We start from the raw sequence: 20,661 nt of genomic DNA on the forward strand, positions 1-20,661 counted from the left end.
GTGTTCTTCCTTATAGACAGGACAGTCGCGGGAGGATGCGGCATGGTCACCCTGACAGTTCACACAACGAGGAGACGGAGGTGGACAGTCACCCTCATGGGCATCCCTGCCACAAGTGACACATTTAGCCGCATTGGAACAAGACTGTCAAGTGGATTGAAACGCTGACACTGGTAACAGCGCGTAGGTGTCGGGACATAGGGGCGAACAGAAATAACCTCGTAGCCCGCCTTGATGTGCGATGGCAGCTTAACACTATCGAAGGTCAAGAAAAGTGTCTGGGTCGGTACAAGGTCATTGTTGACCTGTTTCATGACCCTATGGACAGCCGTCACGCCCTGCTCAGCGAGGAAAGATTGAATCTCCTCGTCAGTCAGTCCGTCGAGGGAGCTAGTATAGACCACACCACGAGACGAATTCAAAGTTCAGTGAGCCTCCACTCGCACAGGGAACGTGTACAGGAGTGTGGCCCGAAGCAGTTTTTGTGCCTGAAAGGCGCTCTCAGTTTCTAGTAATAAGGTACCGTTACGCAACCTGGTACAAGATTTGACAGATCCGGCTATGGCATCTACACCCTTCTGGATAACGAAAGGGTTGACAGAGGAAAAATCCTTTCCGTCCTCAGATCGAGAAACGCAAGGAACTGTGGGGCAGGCGGTAGTACTTTTGTCACTGATGGCTGGTCACGTTTCCGTTTGTGGGCAGAAGTCGAGACAGATGGAGTGAAATCCATTGCGGAGGAATCCCCCATGATTGCCAGCGTCTCCGATGGCGCGCTCCTTCCTTGTGGGGACCCTCTCAGAGGGCAATCCCGCCTTAGGTGAATGTTTACACCTCAGGTCACACCTCCCGAGAACCAGACGGAGGGACCAATCGGCATGGTCAGAAGGTATCAGCTCAGGCAATCACCCCTCCCCGGGCCTGGCCTTTACCAGGGGGTACGCGCGTGCCTTACATGTCTACCCAGGGCGGGGAATTACGCGTTACCCCGTCACCGGCTACGCGTGCGAACGCGTGGGTCGGCCTTCAGGCACGCACAGGGAGGAAGGAAGAAGAGGAAAAGGAGGAGAGAGAGAGGGAGAGAGAGGACAGACTGTCTCAAACGCCGAGGCGGAGACCAGAGAAGGCAAGGAGAAGAAGGTAATGAGAAGGCAAGGAGAAGAAGGCAATGAGAAGGCAAGGAGAAGAAGGCAATGAGAAGGCAAGGAGAAGAAGACAAGGAAAGAGTAAGGAAGACAGTGAGGTGGAAAAGAGCAAAGAAAGGAACCAACCAAAGGAAGGAAGAAACGAGAAGTGAAAAAGCAAAATGACCGCAAATAGAGGTCGTGGAACCGTCCGTCTCCGGACGCAGGCGCTAACGACCCCCTTGAGGGGGTGGCACTCCTTTTAGTCGCCTCTTACGACAGGCAGGAATACCTCGGGCCTATTCTAATCCCCGGACCCGCAGGGGGGAGATGGAAGTTGCTATGGGAGGTGCTAACCTGTACCTGTAAAGAAAGTTCTAGATCAAAATCAGGAGCGGGCACCAGAGGCCCCATTTACGCAAAGTGGCAAGGCTGTTTTGGCACCATGATACAAGGCTGTTTTGGCACCATGTGGTATCATAAGCTCTATGCAGATAGAAGAAGACTGTGACAAGGTGTTGACACCAGGAAAAAGCCGTTCGGATTGCAGACTCAAGGTAGACTAAATTATCTGCAGTAGAACAACTTTGGTGAAACCACCAGGACTGGAGCCAAAATGTCCTATGATTCAAGGATCCAATACAACTCACTACACATTCAAGTAACCTGCAAAGGACATTCACTAAAGGGATCGAATGATAGCTGTCCATCTGAAGATGCAGTTTACCAGATTTCAAAGCTGGAACAAAAATACTTTCTTGCCACTGGGAAGGAAATCCCCTCACTCTCCAATAAGTGTTTAAGCATTTGGTTGTGCACCTAGTCCAGTCAAGAAACCGTGTTGTGGCAGATAGCGCAGGCGCTAGCACATTCCCACTCGCTACAGGGGCATTACAAGGCTCCAAGTGACAAGGAACAAAAGATAAAGGGAGGCAATCCAGACGGTGTTTGAGAAGATCGAATGCGGGCAGATAGTTGATGGATGCCAAGGCCAAGGCAAAATGCTGAGTAAAATGTTCAGCGATATAGTCTGTGCAGGCGAGGATAACATCGTTCAGGAAAATTTCTGGGACACGTGTAGGAGGATGGTGACCAAAAATGCACCTGATCTTTGCCCATACCTGCTAAGAGGAAGTACGCAGCCCTATGGCAGTGACATATCATTCCCAACAAACCTGTTTCTGGCGTTTAACTAGATAACAGGACTGGGCATGAAACCATTTAAAGGCCAGGAGGTGGTTGAGAGATTGATACCATTTGTAGCATTGGAGGGCACAACAGTGGTCTTTAATAACTGCAGCAATTATGGCATCCACCAAGGGACAGTCTTCTATTGGGGAGAACCTGAGGAAAAGGGAATTGCTGAAGCAACAGCTGAAAGGATGCCATCACTCGAACTCTGTAGAGACTCATCAGTGCCACCATGTGGTGGAGCACGTGGCATGGCAGCCAAGAGAGAGGCATCCCAATTCGCATTAGCAGAGGTGCACCTGGAAGGGCATCCAAGTGACTGATGCTGAAGGGAAGATAAAACAATCAGAAAATCATTGCTGTCACACAAATCATCATGGACTACCCATTGAAGAGAGGAGAGGAATCCAGGACTACAGAAGGAAAGATTAATGGCCGCAGAAGTGCCGCATGCCACACTAAAGTGTTCAGGAGCTCTGGTGTTGAGGAGGCAGGTCTTCAATCCTGCCTCTGTCAGTGGTCACAGTACCATCCCACAGAGTATTATGGGTGCTAAAATCCCCAAGGAGAAGGAAGGGGGGAGGGGGCTGTCAAAGGAGGGCAGAAAGTGTAAGAGGCCAGTCTGTGGGGAGACAGAGACTGCATATTGTTACCGCCCAGTCTAAATGGATCTGAACAACCACCGTTTCCAGTGCAGTTTGAAGAGGAACCCAGGAGCTAACAATGTCAGTTTAGATCAATTTACAGACACCACTGGAGGCTTGCAAGGCCAACCCGGTTCCAGTAGAAGGCTTGGAAACAACAAAAATTTGCAAATGAGAATCCATAAAATGACATTCCTGCAATACAATACAAGCTATGTGTTAGAGAGAAGGAAGAGATTGCAATTCCAGAAAATGATAAACATTATAATTCCATTGGTCAGATGGACATCAAACAGGCAAGAACTGATAGTTGTGCCGAGTCGGTGTCTGTCACCGATAAGGAAGGAGGGACATCCGCGAATTTAGGTTGGTTGGTGGTTGAGAGGGAGGAGTGACACTCCTAAGGATGTCAGGAGCCTCATCCCGAGACCACCTTCCTCCTTTGGACAGCGAGAGGAGGTGTGGTCAGGAAGAGAGCAAGTCACAGCAGTACCCAGATCCAAAAGAGAATGAGCAGCCTTGAGGCCCACGGAGTATGGGTCCTGCAAACGGAGACACTGGAAACAGTGCACGGGAGGTGGAACATAGGACTTCAAGTCACACTGGGTAAACAGTAACTGACTTTTTCCAGAGGGGTATCCCCCCTCAAAACACAGGATGAAAGTGCAGTTATCATCAAGATTGGACAAGCCAGATGAAACGGACACCGTGCTGTAACAGATTAGTCCCGAGTTTCTCATCAAATTGAAGGAGCTGGTCCCTGTGGAAAATAATGTCCTGTGTCATATTTAAGGACCTAATGAGGAGTAGATGGTGACCTGGAAAAGATAGCCACTCACACTGGCAACACGAATGTGCATTTCGTGGAACTGTTTCAGCATCACGATCGGCCTCATCTTAATACAGCCGTCAGGCGAATAACATGAGACTTGGGGGTGCGCTGATGACAGAAAGCATGGGTCACATTTCAGTGGTGCCGGTGGAGTCTATCAGCAGGACGAGTTTCACTAGACATGGCCTGCACCTCAACAGGTATGGGAAGGGAAGGTTAGCAAAGCTTATAGGTGACAGCATAGGTGGGGTTGGTGGGATCACTCATGGGAAAATTCCTGCAGTAGTGGGTGTTAGAGCTGCACCTTTTTAGATTGAAGTCAGCTGATAGGTATTCCTGCTTAAGGGAAGTCTCTCCAACAAAGGAACCACTCTTGACAAAGCTTAGGTATCTGAATAATGAGGGAATTAGTATATTTCATCAAAATATACAAGCTATTTGAGATAAAGTTAGTGAATTCCTTATAGATGTTGACTCTGAAATTATTGGTGTATCTGAACACTTCTTAAATAAGGAGATAATTCAGAACCTTCCTTTACCAGGATACAGGTTGGCTGGCAGCTTTTCGAGGAGATCTTTGCAGTGTGGGGGGAGTAGCCATGTATGTGAAAAACGGAATCCCATTTGAGTCAATTGATGTTTCAAAGTACTGCACTGAAAAGGTGTCTGAATGTTGTGCAGGTGTGGTTAAATTTAATGGAGCTAAACTTCTAACTGTTGTTATTTATAGATCCCCAGACTCTGATTTCACAACATTTTTGCTAAAGCGAGAGGAGGTTCTTGGTTCACTTTATAGGAAATACAGAAAGTTAGTTATATGTGGTGACTTCAATATTAATTGTATAAGTGACTGTGCAAGCAAGAGGATGCTGGTAGACCACCTTAATTCATATAATCTTATGCAAACCGTATTCTTTCCAACGAGAGTGCAAGGGAACAGTAGCACAACCATAGACAACATTTTTGTTCATTCCTCATTACTAGAAGGGCATTCTGTTAGCAAAAAGGTGAATGGCCTTTCAGATCATGATGCACAAATTTTAAATTTAAAAGATTTTTGTGCTGCAACACGTGTTAAATATAGTCATCAGCTGTTCAGGAAAGCTGATCCAGTTGCTGTAGAGACCTTTGTAAACCTTATAAAGGAACAAGAGTGGCAAGATGTTTGTAGCGCTGATACAGTAGACGATAAATATAATGCTTTTCTCAATACTTTTCTCGTGCTCTTTGAAAGTTGCTTTCCGTTAGAACGTTCAAAACAGGGTACTAGCACAAACAGGCAGCCTGGGTGGCTGACTAGAGGGATAATAATATCTTGTAGAACAAAGTGGCAATTATATCAATGCGTTAGAAACAGTCAAACTCTAAATGCAGCAGCCCATTATAAACAGTATTGTAAGGTGCTTAAAAATGTTATTAGGAAGGCAAAAAGTATGTGGTATGCAGATAGAATAGCTAAGTCTCAGGATAAAATTAAAACCATATGGTCAGTCGTAAAGGAAGTGGCTGGTCTGCAGAGACAGGTCGAGGATATAGAATCAGTGCGTAGTGGGAACGTCCGTGTTACTGATAAGTCGCATATATGTACAGTATTTAATAATCACTTTCTGAATATAGCAGGTGAACTAAATAGAAACCTAGTCCCAACAGGGAATCATATAGCGCTCTTAGAAAAAAGTGTTCCGAGACTGTTACCTGAAATGCTCCTCCATGATACTGACAAGAGGGAGATTGAATTAATAATTAAATCACTAAAGACCAAGAACTCTCATGGATATGACTGGGTATCTAGCAGAATACTGAAGTATTGTTCTATGTATGTTAGCCCAGTACTTAGCCATATCTGTAACTTTTCCTTTAGGAGTGGTCGGTTTCCTGACCGATTAAAGTACTCGGTAGTGAAGCCACTTTATAAAAAGGGAGACAGGGATAATATTGACAATTATAGACCTATTTCTATGCCATCAGTGTTTGCTAAAGTTATTGAGAAGGTTGTATATACAAGGTTACTGGAGCATTTAAATTCACATAATTTGCTGTCAAATGTTCAGTTTGGTTTTAGAAATGGTTTAACAACTGAAAATGCGATATTCTCTTTTCTCTGTGAGGTTTTGGACGGATTAAATAAAAGGTTGCGAACGCTAGGAGTTTTCTTTGATTTAACGAAGGCTTTTGACTGTGTTGACCACAAAATATTACTGCAGAAGTTGGACCATTATGGAGTAAGGGGAGTAGCTTACAATTGGTTCACCTCTTACTTTAAGAACAGAAAGCAGAAGGTAATTCTCCACAATATTGAGAGTGGTAGTGATGTTCAGTCCCAATGGGGCACTGTTAAGTGGGGCGTTCCCCAAGGGTCGGTGCTGGTGCCACTGCTGTTTCTTATTTATATAAATGATATGCCTTCTAGTGTTACAGGTGATTCAAAAATATTTCTGTTTGCTGATGACACCAGCTTGGTAGTGAAGGATCTTGTGTGTAATATTGAAACAGTCTGAAATAATGTAGTTCATGAAATAAGTTCATGGCTTGTGGAAAACAATTTGATGCTAAATCACAGTAAGATTCAATTTTTACAGTTTCTAACTCACAATTCAACAAGAACCGATATTTTGATCAGACAGAATGGGCATATTATAAGTGAGACGGAACAGTTCAAGTTCCTAAGCATTCGGATAGATAGTAAGCTGTTGTGGAAAGCCCATGTCCAGGATCTTGTTCAGAAACTAAATGCTGCTTTATTTACCATTAGAACAGTATCTGAAATAAGTGACACTTCAACACGAAAAGTAGTCTACTTCGCATATTTTCATACGCTTATGTCGTATGGTATTATTTTTTGGGGTAATTCTTCTGATTCAAAAAGGGTATTTTTGGCTCAAAAACGGGCTGTTCGAGCTATATGTGGTGTAAGTTCGAGAACGTCTTGTCGACCCCTATTCAATAGTCTGGGAATTCTGACATTGCTCTCACAGTATATATTTTCTTTAATGTCGTTTGTTGTTTTCAATATTAGCCTATTCCCAAGAGTTAGCAGCTTTCACTCAGTTAATACTAGGCAGAAATCCAATCTGCATGTGGAATGCACTTCCTTGACTCTTGTGCAGAAAGGAGTGCAGTATTCTGCTGCATCCATTTTCAATAAGCTACCACAAGAACTCAAAAATCTTAGCAGTAGCCCAAACTGTTTTAAGTCTAAACTGAAGAGTTTCCTCATGGCTCACTCCTATTCTGTCGAGGAGCTCCTGGAACATCTAAAAAATTAAGCAAATTCCAGTGTTACATTGTTGATTTTCTTTATTTAAACTTATTTGTCACCTGAATACATTTTTTATATTTCATTTTATCTGTTTCTAATATCATGTTATAATTTCATGTATTGACTTGTTCCATGACCATGGAGACTTCTCCTTAATTTGGTCCCACGGAACAATAAATAAATAAATAAATAAATAAAAATGCTCACTGGGATGTCTCCTAAGGACTCACAAGCACAAAGACAACTCGACTTAGTGACTGAAGAGTTTTTGATCAGTAGGGAACCAGATCATATCTTACTAAGGGAGTCAACTTCATCAAATTTATTTTCAACGTGTTCTACAAAGAAACAGCAGTTTGGTAATGGCGACAGGCTCCCCATCTGTCCTGGAACAAACCAAGCAGCAGGGAAAGTGTTTTGCCCCAAGCCAGTGTCCTGGCCCTCCTCACAGGGAGTGGCAGGCAAAGGAAGCAAAAGTAGAACCAGAGAGAGAACTGTTCCTATCTGAAGAGACAGCAACAGAAGAGTGGCCAGAAATATGGAGCTTAGCATGCTTCATGTCTGGAGTGTCTGCTCTGGTACCACCCACTGCAATCGGATTCACCCCATTGGTGCCACTAAGAAGCATCAAGGGCCACCTGGCACAGCGGTCATCATTGGGAGTTCCGATAATCAACTTCTCCAAGGCATACACAAGGTGGTCATAGCGCAGGTGCAAGAAGTGTGATCCCTGTGTTGTCAAGGGGCTCAACCATATGAGTACATAACAGCCCCACCAACGGTACTGGCTACCTTGTTTGTGACCTAGCAGGAGAGAGGAGGAGGACACTACAGTGGGGAAATGAGAATGAAGGGAAGAGGAGAAGAACCAGTGCCAAAGAAGATAGGAGTTCTTCGCGAAATGGCTCACACTACAGAAACATTTTTGAAAATGAGGCCAAACCCCAAAGGGGGGAGGGAGGATGGGGAAAGAAAGATAGAAAGGGAGGGGGGAGTTGAAAAGCAAGACAAGACATAAAGCAATAGCAGAACCAAGGGAACAGTCGAGTTATTGTAAAGGGAAACACCAAGGGAGAAAGAGGGAGGGCAGAAGAGGGAAGAAACGGAATGCAGCCCATGAGGGTAGAGAAGCTGCAATAGCCTGGGGCCCCGTGTGCACCACACACACAACCCCAAAAGAGCTGTGGGCTCCCTGGGGAGGGGGCACTGTTTGTTGTAATCATCTTCAAGAGTGGATCAACACAATTTACCTCTGCAGGTTCGATTAATTCGTAGTGTTTTCTTTTTCCGTTTCCCAGTAATGTAGATTCCTCAAAAAGCTTGTACCTGAAACTTTTTATGTACACGTCCATTATGGTGTCCATCATTAAGCATATGCCAGTCCAAATTTTTCAGGATTTTTGTGACCCTCTCATGGGTCACACAAATCTGTGACCATTCATGGCTCCCTTCTTTGGAGTATTCGGTATCCAGAAAAAGTCTTATTTAATATGAGTAGCACTCATTTGTGCAATATTATTATTGTATACACAGGCAAGGAAAAAATCCCAGATTTCCCCCACATTTACCTATTAAAAATACGCTTTCCCTTGACTGAGAAAATATTTTTTTCCATGTTAAGTGACAATATATTTTCCCTTGGAACTATAAAACTTAGCAATTCTTTGAATGCTAAAGATTAAAAGAACTTTCCAACACTGTGAAATATAACCTAGAAAAAGAATTTGAAAGCTACTTATACTTTTTGCCATCATTATTGCATAATCCACAATCTACTAAAGAACTAAAATCAATATGAAAAACAACCTTGAATTTTTTTTTTTTTTTATTTTTTTTTTAAGCATGTGTTACCCTTTAAGATATATCGCACAGAAGTCTTCCAGTAAAATTTTAAATAATGGTTGGTATTCTAGGCCCGAAAGTTTTGTAAGTGGCTGGTGCTCAAGTATGAGACCCCATAATACATGCAGAAATGGAAATTTATTCGAAAGTAAAGCTTCTCAAACCACCATTCACAATATTTTCCCACAACCTGTTAGAAATCTGAACAGCTGTGATGCCACACTGATCGAAAACAGTTTATTGTTACAAAGTATTGCATAGTCTTTGTTCTAAAGCCTTTGACACATTTTGCTGTCAGCAGACACTTGTGTGTGCACTGTGCTTTGTTCTTGTAAACAGCACATTTTATTTGCAGTTAAAGTTTTATTTTGCTGTTATTCTCTACAGTATTTAACTGAAAATCATAACAATGAAAAATTTCTGGATTTCAAAAAAATTTCTGTGTTTTTCCCCAAATGAAAAAATTCTCCCATTTTTTCTGGATTTCCTGATTGCTCCAGGGCATAGACACCTGTTAAATAAGTCTTATTAGTGTTATATAAGCAGTCTCCTTTGTAGACCAATTGCATTTTCCCATAATCCTATCAATAAGCAAGTCTGGCACCTGAATATTCCATTTCATATTGCTATGAACTGTTACACCCCCGCATTTCTACAAACTGTGATTCATTGATATTGAAGTGATAGGCAATTATGTTTTTCGTTTTATGAAGTGCAAAATTTTACATTTTTAAAAAAAATATTTAAAGCACATTGCCAATCTCTGAAACATTCTGAAATCTTATAAAGTTCTGTCTGAATGTCTGTGCAAAATTTTAAATGTGTGGCAGAATTCACAATACTACAAATTGTTAAGTGCAGTCAGTAATAATGATTTTGTTGGGGGGGGGGGGGGGGGGGGGGGGACTGACTGAAATTTATCGGCAGCTGTGTGAAGTGTATGGAAACAAAATCACTGAAGGTGGAGTGAGCCAATGGTGCATTACATTCAAAGGTAAAACTAACGTTTATGATGAAGAGCAAGGTGGATTGTGACTGGTGAACTGGTTGTGAAAGTCAATGAGAAGATTCCACAAAACTGCCTATTCCAATGATGAAGCTCTTGTTGAGGTTCCCACAAATTTTATGACTCTTGCTGCGTTGGAATGTTGCACAGAAGCTAGGCTATCATAACTTTTGTGCAAGATCAGTATCAAAAATCTTGATAGAAATCCAAAAGAACAAATGCATGGTTACATCACTGACATTTCTGGATTCTTACAAAACAGGTCGTGACTGACTTTATCAGATCTTAACTGGAGATGAGACTTAGGTTAAACAAGTCAACTGTGAGACCAAATTGCTGTCTACGGAGTGGTGGCACACAGATTCCCTGGAGAGAGAGAGAGAGAGAGAGAGAGAGAGAGAGAGAGAGAGAGAGAGAAAGCTTGCAAACAGTCTGCAAGAAAGAGTATGGAAATTGTTTTTTTGGACAGGAACTGTGCACTTCTTGCCTACTTTTTTGAGTGTGGCACAACAATAAACTCAGTTGGGCATTGTAAAACTTTGGAAACTTAAGAAGAGCTAGTCAGAATGGCTGCCAGAACAGTCACTTCGACACATTAAATGAGGTCTCCAGGAAGACATACTGAATGCCCAAGATAATCTTTCTCTCTCTTGTTGCAATTGCCTTAAGTGGTACATTACACACCTAAATGTTTGATCTACTGCTGATTAACTGCCCCACGCTTCCTTGACAATGGACACAACTACTTTCACAACAGGCGAGATGCCTCTCACTGGTTCATGGTCAGTTTCAGCTAAAGAAAGCACCTCCTATTGGGTAGGAGATGGGTGTAGTACCCAGAGTCCTCAATGGCCAATGTCTCTTCCATGGAGCAGCTGGATCTACCACTGATATGCCACTCATTATCAAGGGGACGAGAGGCAATAGATCCAATATTTCCTGTACAGGAGATGATATCCATTGGAGAGGATAGTTCTTGAGGTATTTTGGTATCTCGGTAGCCTTCCTAACACACCTATTCACAGAAACTTCCAATCTCATGACAGCAGTCATGGCAATTCCAGCTGCTTATGAATAGCAATTGACAACTCTTGTGCCCAAGAACAACATTCACAGTGGGGCTGCATTCTGTCTGGTGCAATGTGTTACAGAATAGTACAAAAACAACTTTAAACTGAGCATGCTGATTCCGCTTTTAATTTATGGATTTGTTATGTTATGAGGATAGCATTTCCCTTTACAAACTGAAGCAGTTAACACCCAACAAATATTTCTCTCATTACGTGAGAAAAACCTGGAATAAAATTTACTGATCCCCTGGAGCTCCTTGGAACTTCAGTGGAAAGTAACTGCAGTGACATGCAAACTTTTTTCACCACACAAGTCATCTGGATGCCCATGGCTGAAGGAGTACTTCTAAACTTCACCACTTGGGACCTGCTTTCCAGCACGCACATCGATGAGCCAAAATGTTATGACCACTCCTTAATAATGTGCTTGTCCACCTTCAGAAGGAAATGCAAAAATATTCTACATGGTACAGATTCAACAACTACTTAGTAATTTCCAGAGGTATGTGGCAGTTTATATCTACACACAGTTCCCATTAATTATGGACCGGTGGTTGGAGGATGCTGAGCTGGTCCCGTAGCATCTCAGAAGTGTTCCACTAGTTCAGGTCAGGTGAATTTGGTGCCCACGATATTAATGAGTTCTCTGTTGCAATCCCCAAAACACTGCAGGACAATTCTGACCTTGTGACATGGTTACCCCCCCCCAGGAAAATGCCACTGCTGTCTGAGAAGATATCAAACAAGAAGGGATTGAAGTGGTCTGCAGTAATGTTCTTACAGTTCACAGCACTCATGGTGCCTTTGATAACAAGCATAGGTCCCCCAGAAGTGCAAGTTTATGTCCCTCATAGCATAGTGCTGTCCTCAAAAGTCCATGTCCATGGCGGTATGCATGTTTCGAGCAATTGTTTGCCTGCGCAATGGCATACTTGGACATGACCATCAACTTAGTTTAATAAGAAACATGCTTCATCTGGTGAGATGATACATTTCATTAATCCATGGGCCATCATCTATGATCTTGCACCCACTGCAAATCATAACTGACGACATTCCATCACCATGGGAACATGCAGGGGTCATCTGCTGTGGAGCCTGATGTTCAACAGTGTGTATTGAACTGTGTGCTCCAGAGCACTTGTGCCTGCACCAGTATTGTACATTCTGTGATGAGACATCTATGTCCAACACCTTGTTATCTACTCATGGTTCACCATCTTTCAACAACTTTCCATAGCTGCTCAAAACGAACAATAACATACAAACAGCAAACCATCTTCGCAATTTCTGAGATGCTTGTTCTCAGGCACCAGGCCTTTTGTCTAGATACTTTCATCACTGTGTCACATTTGTGCAATGCCACTTTTAAGCATTCAGTCTCATGGAAGCCAGTGGTCATTGTTTGTCTCATCCATCATGGGGTCTCCATTTAAGTTTGATTTTTCCTTTATTAGTCTTTCCTACTTTCTTCTTAACACTTTCTTCTTCCAACTCTCTCTCTCTCTCTCTCTCTCTCTCTCTCTCTCTCCCCCCCTGTGTGTGTGTGTGTGTGTGTGTGTGTGTGTGTGTGTGTGTGTGTGTGTGTGTCCCTCCCCTCCCACACTCAAACTCCTTTCTCTTTCTCCTAACTTCTAATTCATGGTTTGGAGCAATTCTTATTTTCTTCTGCAGCTATACAAATAATCTTTCTTTCACTTCTCATGATAACAGACAATATGAAACTGATTTGTTGCTTACATTTTGACTGTAGACTGAATTTTTGGGTTTTAGTTTCGCCTTATTTTTTATGCCGAATGGTATTTTGAAGCAATAAAGTTGAAAAAGGCACCCCAATACATCTTATCTGCTTGTAGTTTGTATGTGAAAATTCAGTAAGTTTTTACAAATCACACCCCCACCCCCTTTCAAGTGGAGGGGACTGCAGTTGTGAATGTCTTATCATAACATTATTTAATATGGAAAAATATCAGATCTAAAATGCTTTAATCCTGACAATGGAAGGGTATATTTAGTAAGTGCATTCAGCATACACTGTAGTTTTTATATACAAAATAATAATGACATTCCACTGGCAATTCCATTGTCATACCATTACAACAAGCACAGGCTGCTAGGGAAACAACATAGAGATACATTGAATAGCTATGTGGAAATTGATTAGACATTCATAATGATCCCATGGGTGCACAACAGAATATTAGTAAAAGTGAAAATGTGAGTTCCAATAACTATACTCCAACAGTGGGCCAATATTTATAATACTTACCTGAATGAAATGATTTTTAATTATAATGCCGTATAAAAGCCATTCTGCAGAAACTACTGTCCCTGACAGTATTAACGGAAATGGTAGAGAAGCACTGCTTTTACTTCTTATGATTTCACCCTAATAACAAAAAAGAACCACCACTAGCAAATCATTATATTCAACATAAAATATGGACAAAAATTAAGCTACAAAGAAAGGAGTGCACTAGTGCATACAACATTAAGCAAAGTACATTGAGATGGTGATGTGTACGCAAAAATTTAGATAACTTTCTGCAAATTCTCATAGTGATTCTTGTAGCACGCCACTAGGCAACAGTAATAACCACAAGACTGTGGTATGCAATGTAATAATGTAATACTGGAATTCTATGCTATAAGAGCAGCTGGATTTTATTTTCTATATGTCAACTACCTTCTAGCAAGGTAATCTATGAGGAAACATTTTACTTGAGTAAAAAGAGTGTTATACAGGCACCAAACATTCATAACCCTCAAGTTTTTCCATAACATGAGCAGGTGTGCGGCACACTTTGTACACATGAAAAGAATAGCTTACATTATGTTAGCAAGGTAAGTCAAGTATGATCAAAATCACAGTTTAATCTTAGTTTATTTAAACAAGGAGAAAATAAACTTACATATTATGAGTTAAACTACTGTTTTATTAAATAATAATGAAATAAATTTTCCACTATAACTCTCTGTTGCCAAGGACAGGGGTTAAAGACACAGTAATGATGCATTCGAAGCATTAAGCAGTGCAGTTTCATCAGATCTCTGTCAGCTGATTATTCGATCACTAATTATCTTATAGACAACTGCCTCAATGTGGGATTATGTTGCTAGTTCATAACTGGGGTCATTTTCTTGAACTGATCACAAATTTTTTCTCACCTAGCTCGCTTTGTATTTTATATTACTGTTGCTCACCTGGTCATACGACAACATAATTTATCGCTGTGTTACCTGAAGCAATACTGAAGGAATAGGTATAGGTTTGCAGTTGTGAAACAAAAATGGATCCGCACAAAATCATTTTATTTTTGGTTGGCGCACTTTATACACAGGTGTGCCCGCTTGAGGGTTAAATGAAACCAGTAACATGCACTTAGGCTTTGGTAAGACAAGTAGACGGCACTCTTAACAGTGCAATTAGTGTGAGGCACACTCCAATACCTTATTTGGTGGAAAGTTACTTATGAGAGACAAAGGTTCAAATACGATTTCAAGTATGGCACATAACTTTAATCTGACAGGAAGACTTATTGCAGTGTACACACCACAATTATGATGAAAATCTTAATAAGATTTATGGTATCTCCTCTTGGTTACATCACAAAATTAAAGATACGTATTCATTCAATTTTGTTCCTTAAGCTATTTGTAATCTGACTAGAGAAATCTATGGTCATTTTGTCAACAATTCATCAGTCAAGAAGACCTATTAATGCTCTGTTGGTGTGCAAGTGCAAAATAGTGACCTCAATATCTTTCCAGTTGCAAAAACTGCCACCGGCTGGAAGAGCAGTGTGCTGACCACACAACCCTCCATATGTGCATCCAGTGACACCTGTAGGCTGAGGCTGGCACAGCAGTCAGTCAGCACCACTGTGTGTTCTGAGATATATTCGGATGGAGTTTAATTTTTATAATAGATGACTAGAGATTTGGGAGCAGGGTGCGGGGAGGGGGGGGGGGGGGGGGGGAGAAGGCTTAAAGGATTGATCAGCCAGGTCATCAGTCCCTATGTCAGGTGATTGTCCATGTAGAGTGACATCTGCCAGAAATTTGACAGAATTGTGACAGTATGTATGAAGGGGGCAAATCAAGGCATACTGATGGCAGAGATGACAAATAATTTAAAGAGAGGTAAAAGTATAATATATGTCAGGCTGGTAAGCAGGTCAGAGAGCAGTTGAGGGCTTCTGTTGGACTCATTAGCAGTGAGAGAGACTTCATTCATTCGCATCACTCCCTAGCCAACCCATTGAAGGACTAAGACAGTAATACAATACAAACCATATAGCAGAGATGCTGAGTTACAGATAGACACAACAAAATGACTCTCACAATTAAAGCTTTCGGCCACTGACTTTTGTCAACAATAGATGCAAGCACGCACACGCGCGCCCGTTCTGCAATGATTTACTGGTAAAATAATTCAAAGCTAAAGAAAAAGTGATCCACAAAACTATACTGTAGTAGCCTGAACAACTACTTGTCGCAGAATCTTGGAACATACCCTGATTAGTCAAAACATGTGCGATATGTGATTAATTTATCTCATTACATACAATTTTCAAATCATTTGATTTGATGTACAGGACCTCTGGTCACCACAATGTTGCATGCTGCCTGGTGGCACTGCAGGCACATGACGCAGTAACAAAAGTATGAAACTGGAGCAGATATGGAGGGGGCATAGACCTCATGAAGAAATGGGCTGCAAATGGGGAAATCCAATGAGATAAGTGACTTTGATAAAGGGCAGATTATTATGAAGCAGAGCCTGTGAATGAGTATCTTGAAAATGGAAAAGCTGGTTGAATGTTCATGTGCTACTGTCATTTTTTATTTATTTTATTCACACGTCAAGTTCCGTAGGACCAAATTGAGGAGCAAATCTCTGAGGTCACGGAACGTGTCAGTACATGAAATTACTACATAAAAGTAATAACAGATAAAAATAAATATTTATGAACCTGAAAAGAGTCACTTCATAAGTTTAAGTAAACGAAATCAACAATACAATAAGAATCAACTTAATTTTTCAAGGAACTCCTCGACAGAACAGAAGAAGTGACCCATGAGGAAACTATTCAGTTTGGGTTTGAAAGCACACGGAATGCCTGCTAAGATTTTTTAATTCAAGTGGTAGGTTATTGAAAATGGATGCAGCAATATACTGCACACCTTTTTGCACAAGAGTTAAGGAAGTCCGATCCAAATGTGGGTCTGATTTCTGCCGAGTATTAACCGAATGAAAGCTGCTTGTTCTTGGGAACAAGCTAATATTGTTAACAAGAAATGACATTAAGGAATATGTATATTGAGAGGCCAATGTTAAAATACCCAGACTCATGAATAGGGGTCAACAAGAGGTTCGTGAACTTATACCACTTATTGCCCGAACCGCCCATTTCTGAGCCAAAAATATCCTTTTAGAATGGGAAGAGTTACCTCAAAATATAATAGCATACAACATAAGCAAATGAAAATAAGCAAAGTAGACTAATTTTCGTGTCGAACGATCACTCACTTCTGATACCCTTCGAGTAGTAAAAATGTCAGTATTCAGTCTTTGAACAAGATCCCGAATGTGGGCTTTCCGTGATAGCTTACTACCTATCTGAACCCCTACGAATTTGAACTGTTCAGTTTCACTAATCATATGCCCGTTCTGTGAAATTAAAATGTCAGCTTTTGTTGAATTGTGTGTTAGAAACTGTAAAAACTGAGTCTTACTGTGATTTAGCGTTAGTTTATTTTATACAAGCCATGAACTTAGGTCATATAATGCAAAATTTGAAACCGAGCCAATGTTGCACACAACATCCTTTACTACCAAGCTAGTGTCATCAGCAAACAGAAATATTTTAGAGTTACCCATAATACTAGAGGACATAACATTATGTACTATGCTTAAATAAAAGATCTCTATCTCTGTGCCTAGCAACCATTCTGAAACTTTCCTCAACTAAACAGCTGTTTGTGGAGTAGCAAATACAACTATTTTAACCTCTAACTGGGAAGGTAACTGGAAAGGAGCAATGGCTTCATAATAACAATAATAATAAAAATAAGTGTTGCATCTAATCTATTCTGTGCAACCCTCTTCACATCTACATAGCTATTGCAACCTACTATCTCCCCTCCCCTTCCTCTTCCTCCTCCTCTCCAGCACCATAAATGTACTCCCCTCCCCCCAATTACCAGTGCCCCAGGATGTGCCTTATCAACCGAGCCCTTATTTTAGTCAAGTTATACCATACATTTGTGTTCTCAAAAAATCAATTCACCATCTCAGTATTTATCCAATTGACCAATCTAATCTTCAGCATTCATCTGTAGCACCACATTTCGAACTTCTATTCTCTTTTTTTATGAATTATTAATCATCCAGTTTTCAGTTCCTCACTCTAAACAAATACTTTCAGAAAAATGATTCTTAGTGCTGAAACATATATTTGACATTAACGATTTCTCTTTCTCTCTCTTCCCCCCCCCCCTTTTTGGGGAGGGGGCAGAGGGAGGGAGGAAGGGAATGCACTTCTTGTTATTGTCAATCTACATTCTATGTCCTCTAGTTTGGATATCCTCATATTTCGCTGCCCAAATTCAAAGCTATTTTTAGTACCTCATTTCTAACCAAGTTCTCTTTAACATTCCTTGATTTAATTCAACTAAATTTCAATACCCTTGTTTTACTACTTTTGTTAATATTCATCTTAAAATCAAGACAGTATGAACCGCATTTAATTGATCTACCACATACTTTACCATCTCTAATAGAATTACATTGAAACTGTTGACAGTGATCAGTCAGACGGGGATGTTAAGCTCGGAGAGAGGACGGGGGGTGGCTCGGTGATATTCAAGAGGAACTATGTGCTAGCACCACCTGTCAGCCTCTCAATTATCTCGTCATCACCTTCCACAAGGATGACACTATAGTACACATTTACTCTAGAGTCACCTACACTTCTCAGATACACACATCTCCCAGCCAACCATGTCATACGAATACTTTTTACTTTCTGCAATGCTTTTATATTACTTACAAGTGAAAAAAGTGGTGATCCAATAAGAAGAAGCAGTAACACAGTTACAATTATTCCAAATCTATGTTCAATTAAGTCTGGATCTTCCCACCAGGCATATGCCACAAAAACAGCACATATCAAAAAAGCATTCCATATGTGTTTCAGAACAGATTTCTGAAAGAAGACAGTTACACAGTCATTAAATTCAAATTATCCTCAAAATAATGTCAAGAATTTAAATAAATCCTGTCTCTCTTTGAATTTTGCTTAGTTATATATCAATCTGTAAACATTCAAGTAAATGAAATTACCTTATCATGTGTATATAAATAATAACACAACAAGTAACAAACATTGAGCGTTATTCCAGCGACGTTCACTGACACCATTGCTGGATCATTCAAGATTTTTGCATAAACATACATAAGAACAGAACTGCAAAGAAAAAAAATTGATATTAGTCTATTTCCTCTGCATATTTTCAAAAGCAGGCAATATAGAGATGCATACATTCATAATTTACTAGGGTCATGGTTGTCAGGTGACATTTAGCCTTTAATCACAACTTAACTATTCTGAAAACAACATTTCTCATGTCCGCAATTCTGCAGACAAGGCTTCCAATTTTTGAAGATTTGTCTAAGTAGAAATAAATGGTTGTGTGAAACAATTCGCAAACTCATTTCATTTGCCTTTTAAAGATTATACACGGCAAATTTTTCACTCATTTAATAACAGCAATAAAGTATATTTAATTTAATATTTAACACAATCCAAACGCAAACGAAATCGCCCATACTTACACGGCAATACCGCCGATGAATGGTGTGTCTGCCACATTTTCTGTTGATCCCTTTTTTACTATGTCCTTGCAAATAAATCTGTAATAATTACGTTAAATTAATGAAACTTTGTAAGATCTTGAACAAGAATTCAATTAAGTTCAAAAGTATATACGTACACTCCTGAAAAAAACTGTCCAATCGTCGTAATGCTAGCGCATGTGCCAACTATATCCTTATAATCTTCAAGGGGCATCGTCGATTTATTTCTCTCCTATACTTTTTCAATAGATGCAATGCTGGTTGTATTTACGTCAGCTTACACACGTGTTGCCGCGCTGGTTGTAATGCAACTTTCTACTCTCAAAATTGATGTACAGCCGCCGTCCTCACAGGCCAGCGTATCTGCTATGCTATTTAAACTGGTCCATCATGTTGTACATTTATCTAATCAGCTGCAGCCTTGAGGATTCGTTTCGACATTATGCAACGTCGGTTCCTCGAACAAGGTCAATTCACCCTCCAAAGCGGCAAGCGACCGCGATTAAGTTTTCCGGCTTTGGTACCCTTTCCCCCACCCCTACCAATCCCGCTCAACTTTCGATAAGGATTGACAGATGTTTTGCGCCATAACCTCCAGTTGTCTAAAGCTACATAGCGATAAATGACTTGTATCTAGTAAAAACTTTATTATATGGTCGAATGATTTACAGGTTTTTTTATGTACACTCTAATTGCTCCCACATGGCGAAGCCGCAGTTGGCAAAAATATAACCCAGTTTCTTATCTGTGATATCAAACTAATTTTGAAGCGACGTGAGTAGTAGATGTAAGTTCAGCGGTATACATCTCTCTTCAAAATGGAGAAATATGGTGCAGCAAAACAGTTGTTCATATTACAGCTTTTTTGCTAACTGTCAAAATATTGGTATTAAAAAGGCCCGTCCACACGCAACGATCTGTCTGCGCAAATGTCTGCGCACATCACATCTGCGCAGACAGATCGTTGCGTGTGGACAGAAGATTTGCACCAACATGAGGTGTGTGCAAACCTGGAAGTTGGAGTTGGAGGTTTGAGCGAAACCTCTCAAATCTGTGGGTTCAAACCACATCTGCGCAGACAAGTTGGAGCGTGTGGACAGGAGATCGCCACAGATCTGGCGCGAAACAGCTGTTTGCTCAGTCTAGTGTTTGTATTTGTGCGCACAGGACATTAAAATGGCTGATACTCGTCAGTGTTCTCGAGAGTTTGTAAGTGAATTCATTGAAATATATAGAAACCACCTACGTTTGTGGAAGATGAAAAGTAAAGAATATAGTGACCGAGACAAAAAGACAGCACCATACAAAGCTCTAATTGAAAAATTGCGGGCAGTTGACGCCTCGGCAAACAGAGAAACCGTAATTAAAAAAAAAAAAAAAAATTCGTTGCGAACTGGCGAAATTATTTGCGGATGGGTGTCGAAACTTATAATTATCTCTTAAAGCTTGTAACCCCTCATATTATGAGAAAAAATACTTGTATGAGAAGTGCAATTTCCCCTCATGAACGGCTGGCGGTAACATTAAGATTCCTAGCAACAGGAAGGAGCTACAAGGATTTGGAATTTTCAACTGCAATATTGAAACAAGCGTTGAGTAAAATAATACCCAACACATGTGAAGCTATTTACACTGTCCTGAAGGACGAGTTCATGAAGGCAAGTCAAGTAAATTAAGTCTGTCAGTGAACTGTTTGCCGAAAAGAGTTATCCAAAGTTCAGAAATCTAGAAGATCTGGTGCAAGAGTAGATCAAGTATACCAGCCCACGTTATGGTATTTTGATCTACTTGGCTTTCTTAGTGATCAAGAAACGCCAAGACCAAGCAGGAGT

General features: G+C 40.9%; 1 protein-coding gene across 1 annotated transcript in view; it reads right to left on the reverse strand.

Moving 5' to 3' along the window:
• Positions 1–19,381, reverse strand: part of LOC124606633 (sugar transporter SWEET1-like) — a 60,950-nt gene extending 41,569 nt beyond the window's left edge. The window contains exons 1-5 of the mRNA XM_047138628.1: positions 18,967–19,381; positions 18,809–18,886; positions 18,317–18,440; positions 18,024–18,179; positions 13,238–13,357 (exon numbers count right to left, since the gene is read on the reverse strand). Of these exons, the coding sequence (XP_046994584.1) occupies positions 13,238–13,357; positions 18,024–18,179; positions 18,317–18,440; positions 18,809–18,886; positions 18,967–19,043 (555 nt within the window). The 5' untranslated portion in view covers positions 19,044–19,381. The remainder of the gene's footprint in view (positions 1–13,237; positions 13,358–18,023; positions 18,180–18,316; positions 18,441–18,808; positions 18,887–18,966) is intronic.
• Between the last annotated feature and the right edge of the window lie 1,280 nt (positions 19,382–20,661).

This window comes from Schistocerca americana, chromosome 3, assembly GCF_021461395.2.
Source record: "Schistocerca americana isolate TAMUIC-IGC-003095 chromosome 3, iqSchAmer2.1, whole genome shotgun sequence".
NCBI classification, from domain to species: domain Eukaryota; kingdom Metazoa; phylum Arthropoda; class Insecta; order Orthoptera; family Acrididae; genus Schistocerca; species Schistocerca americana.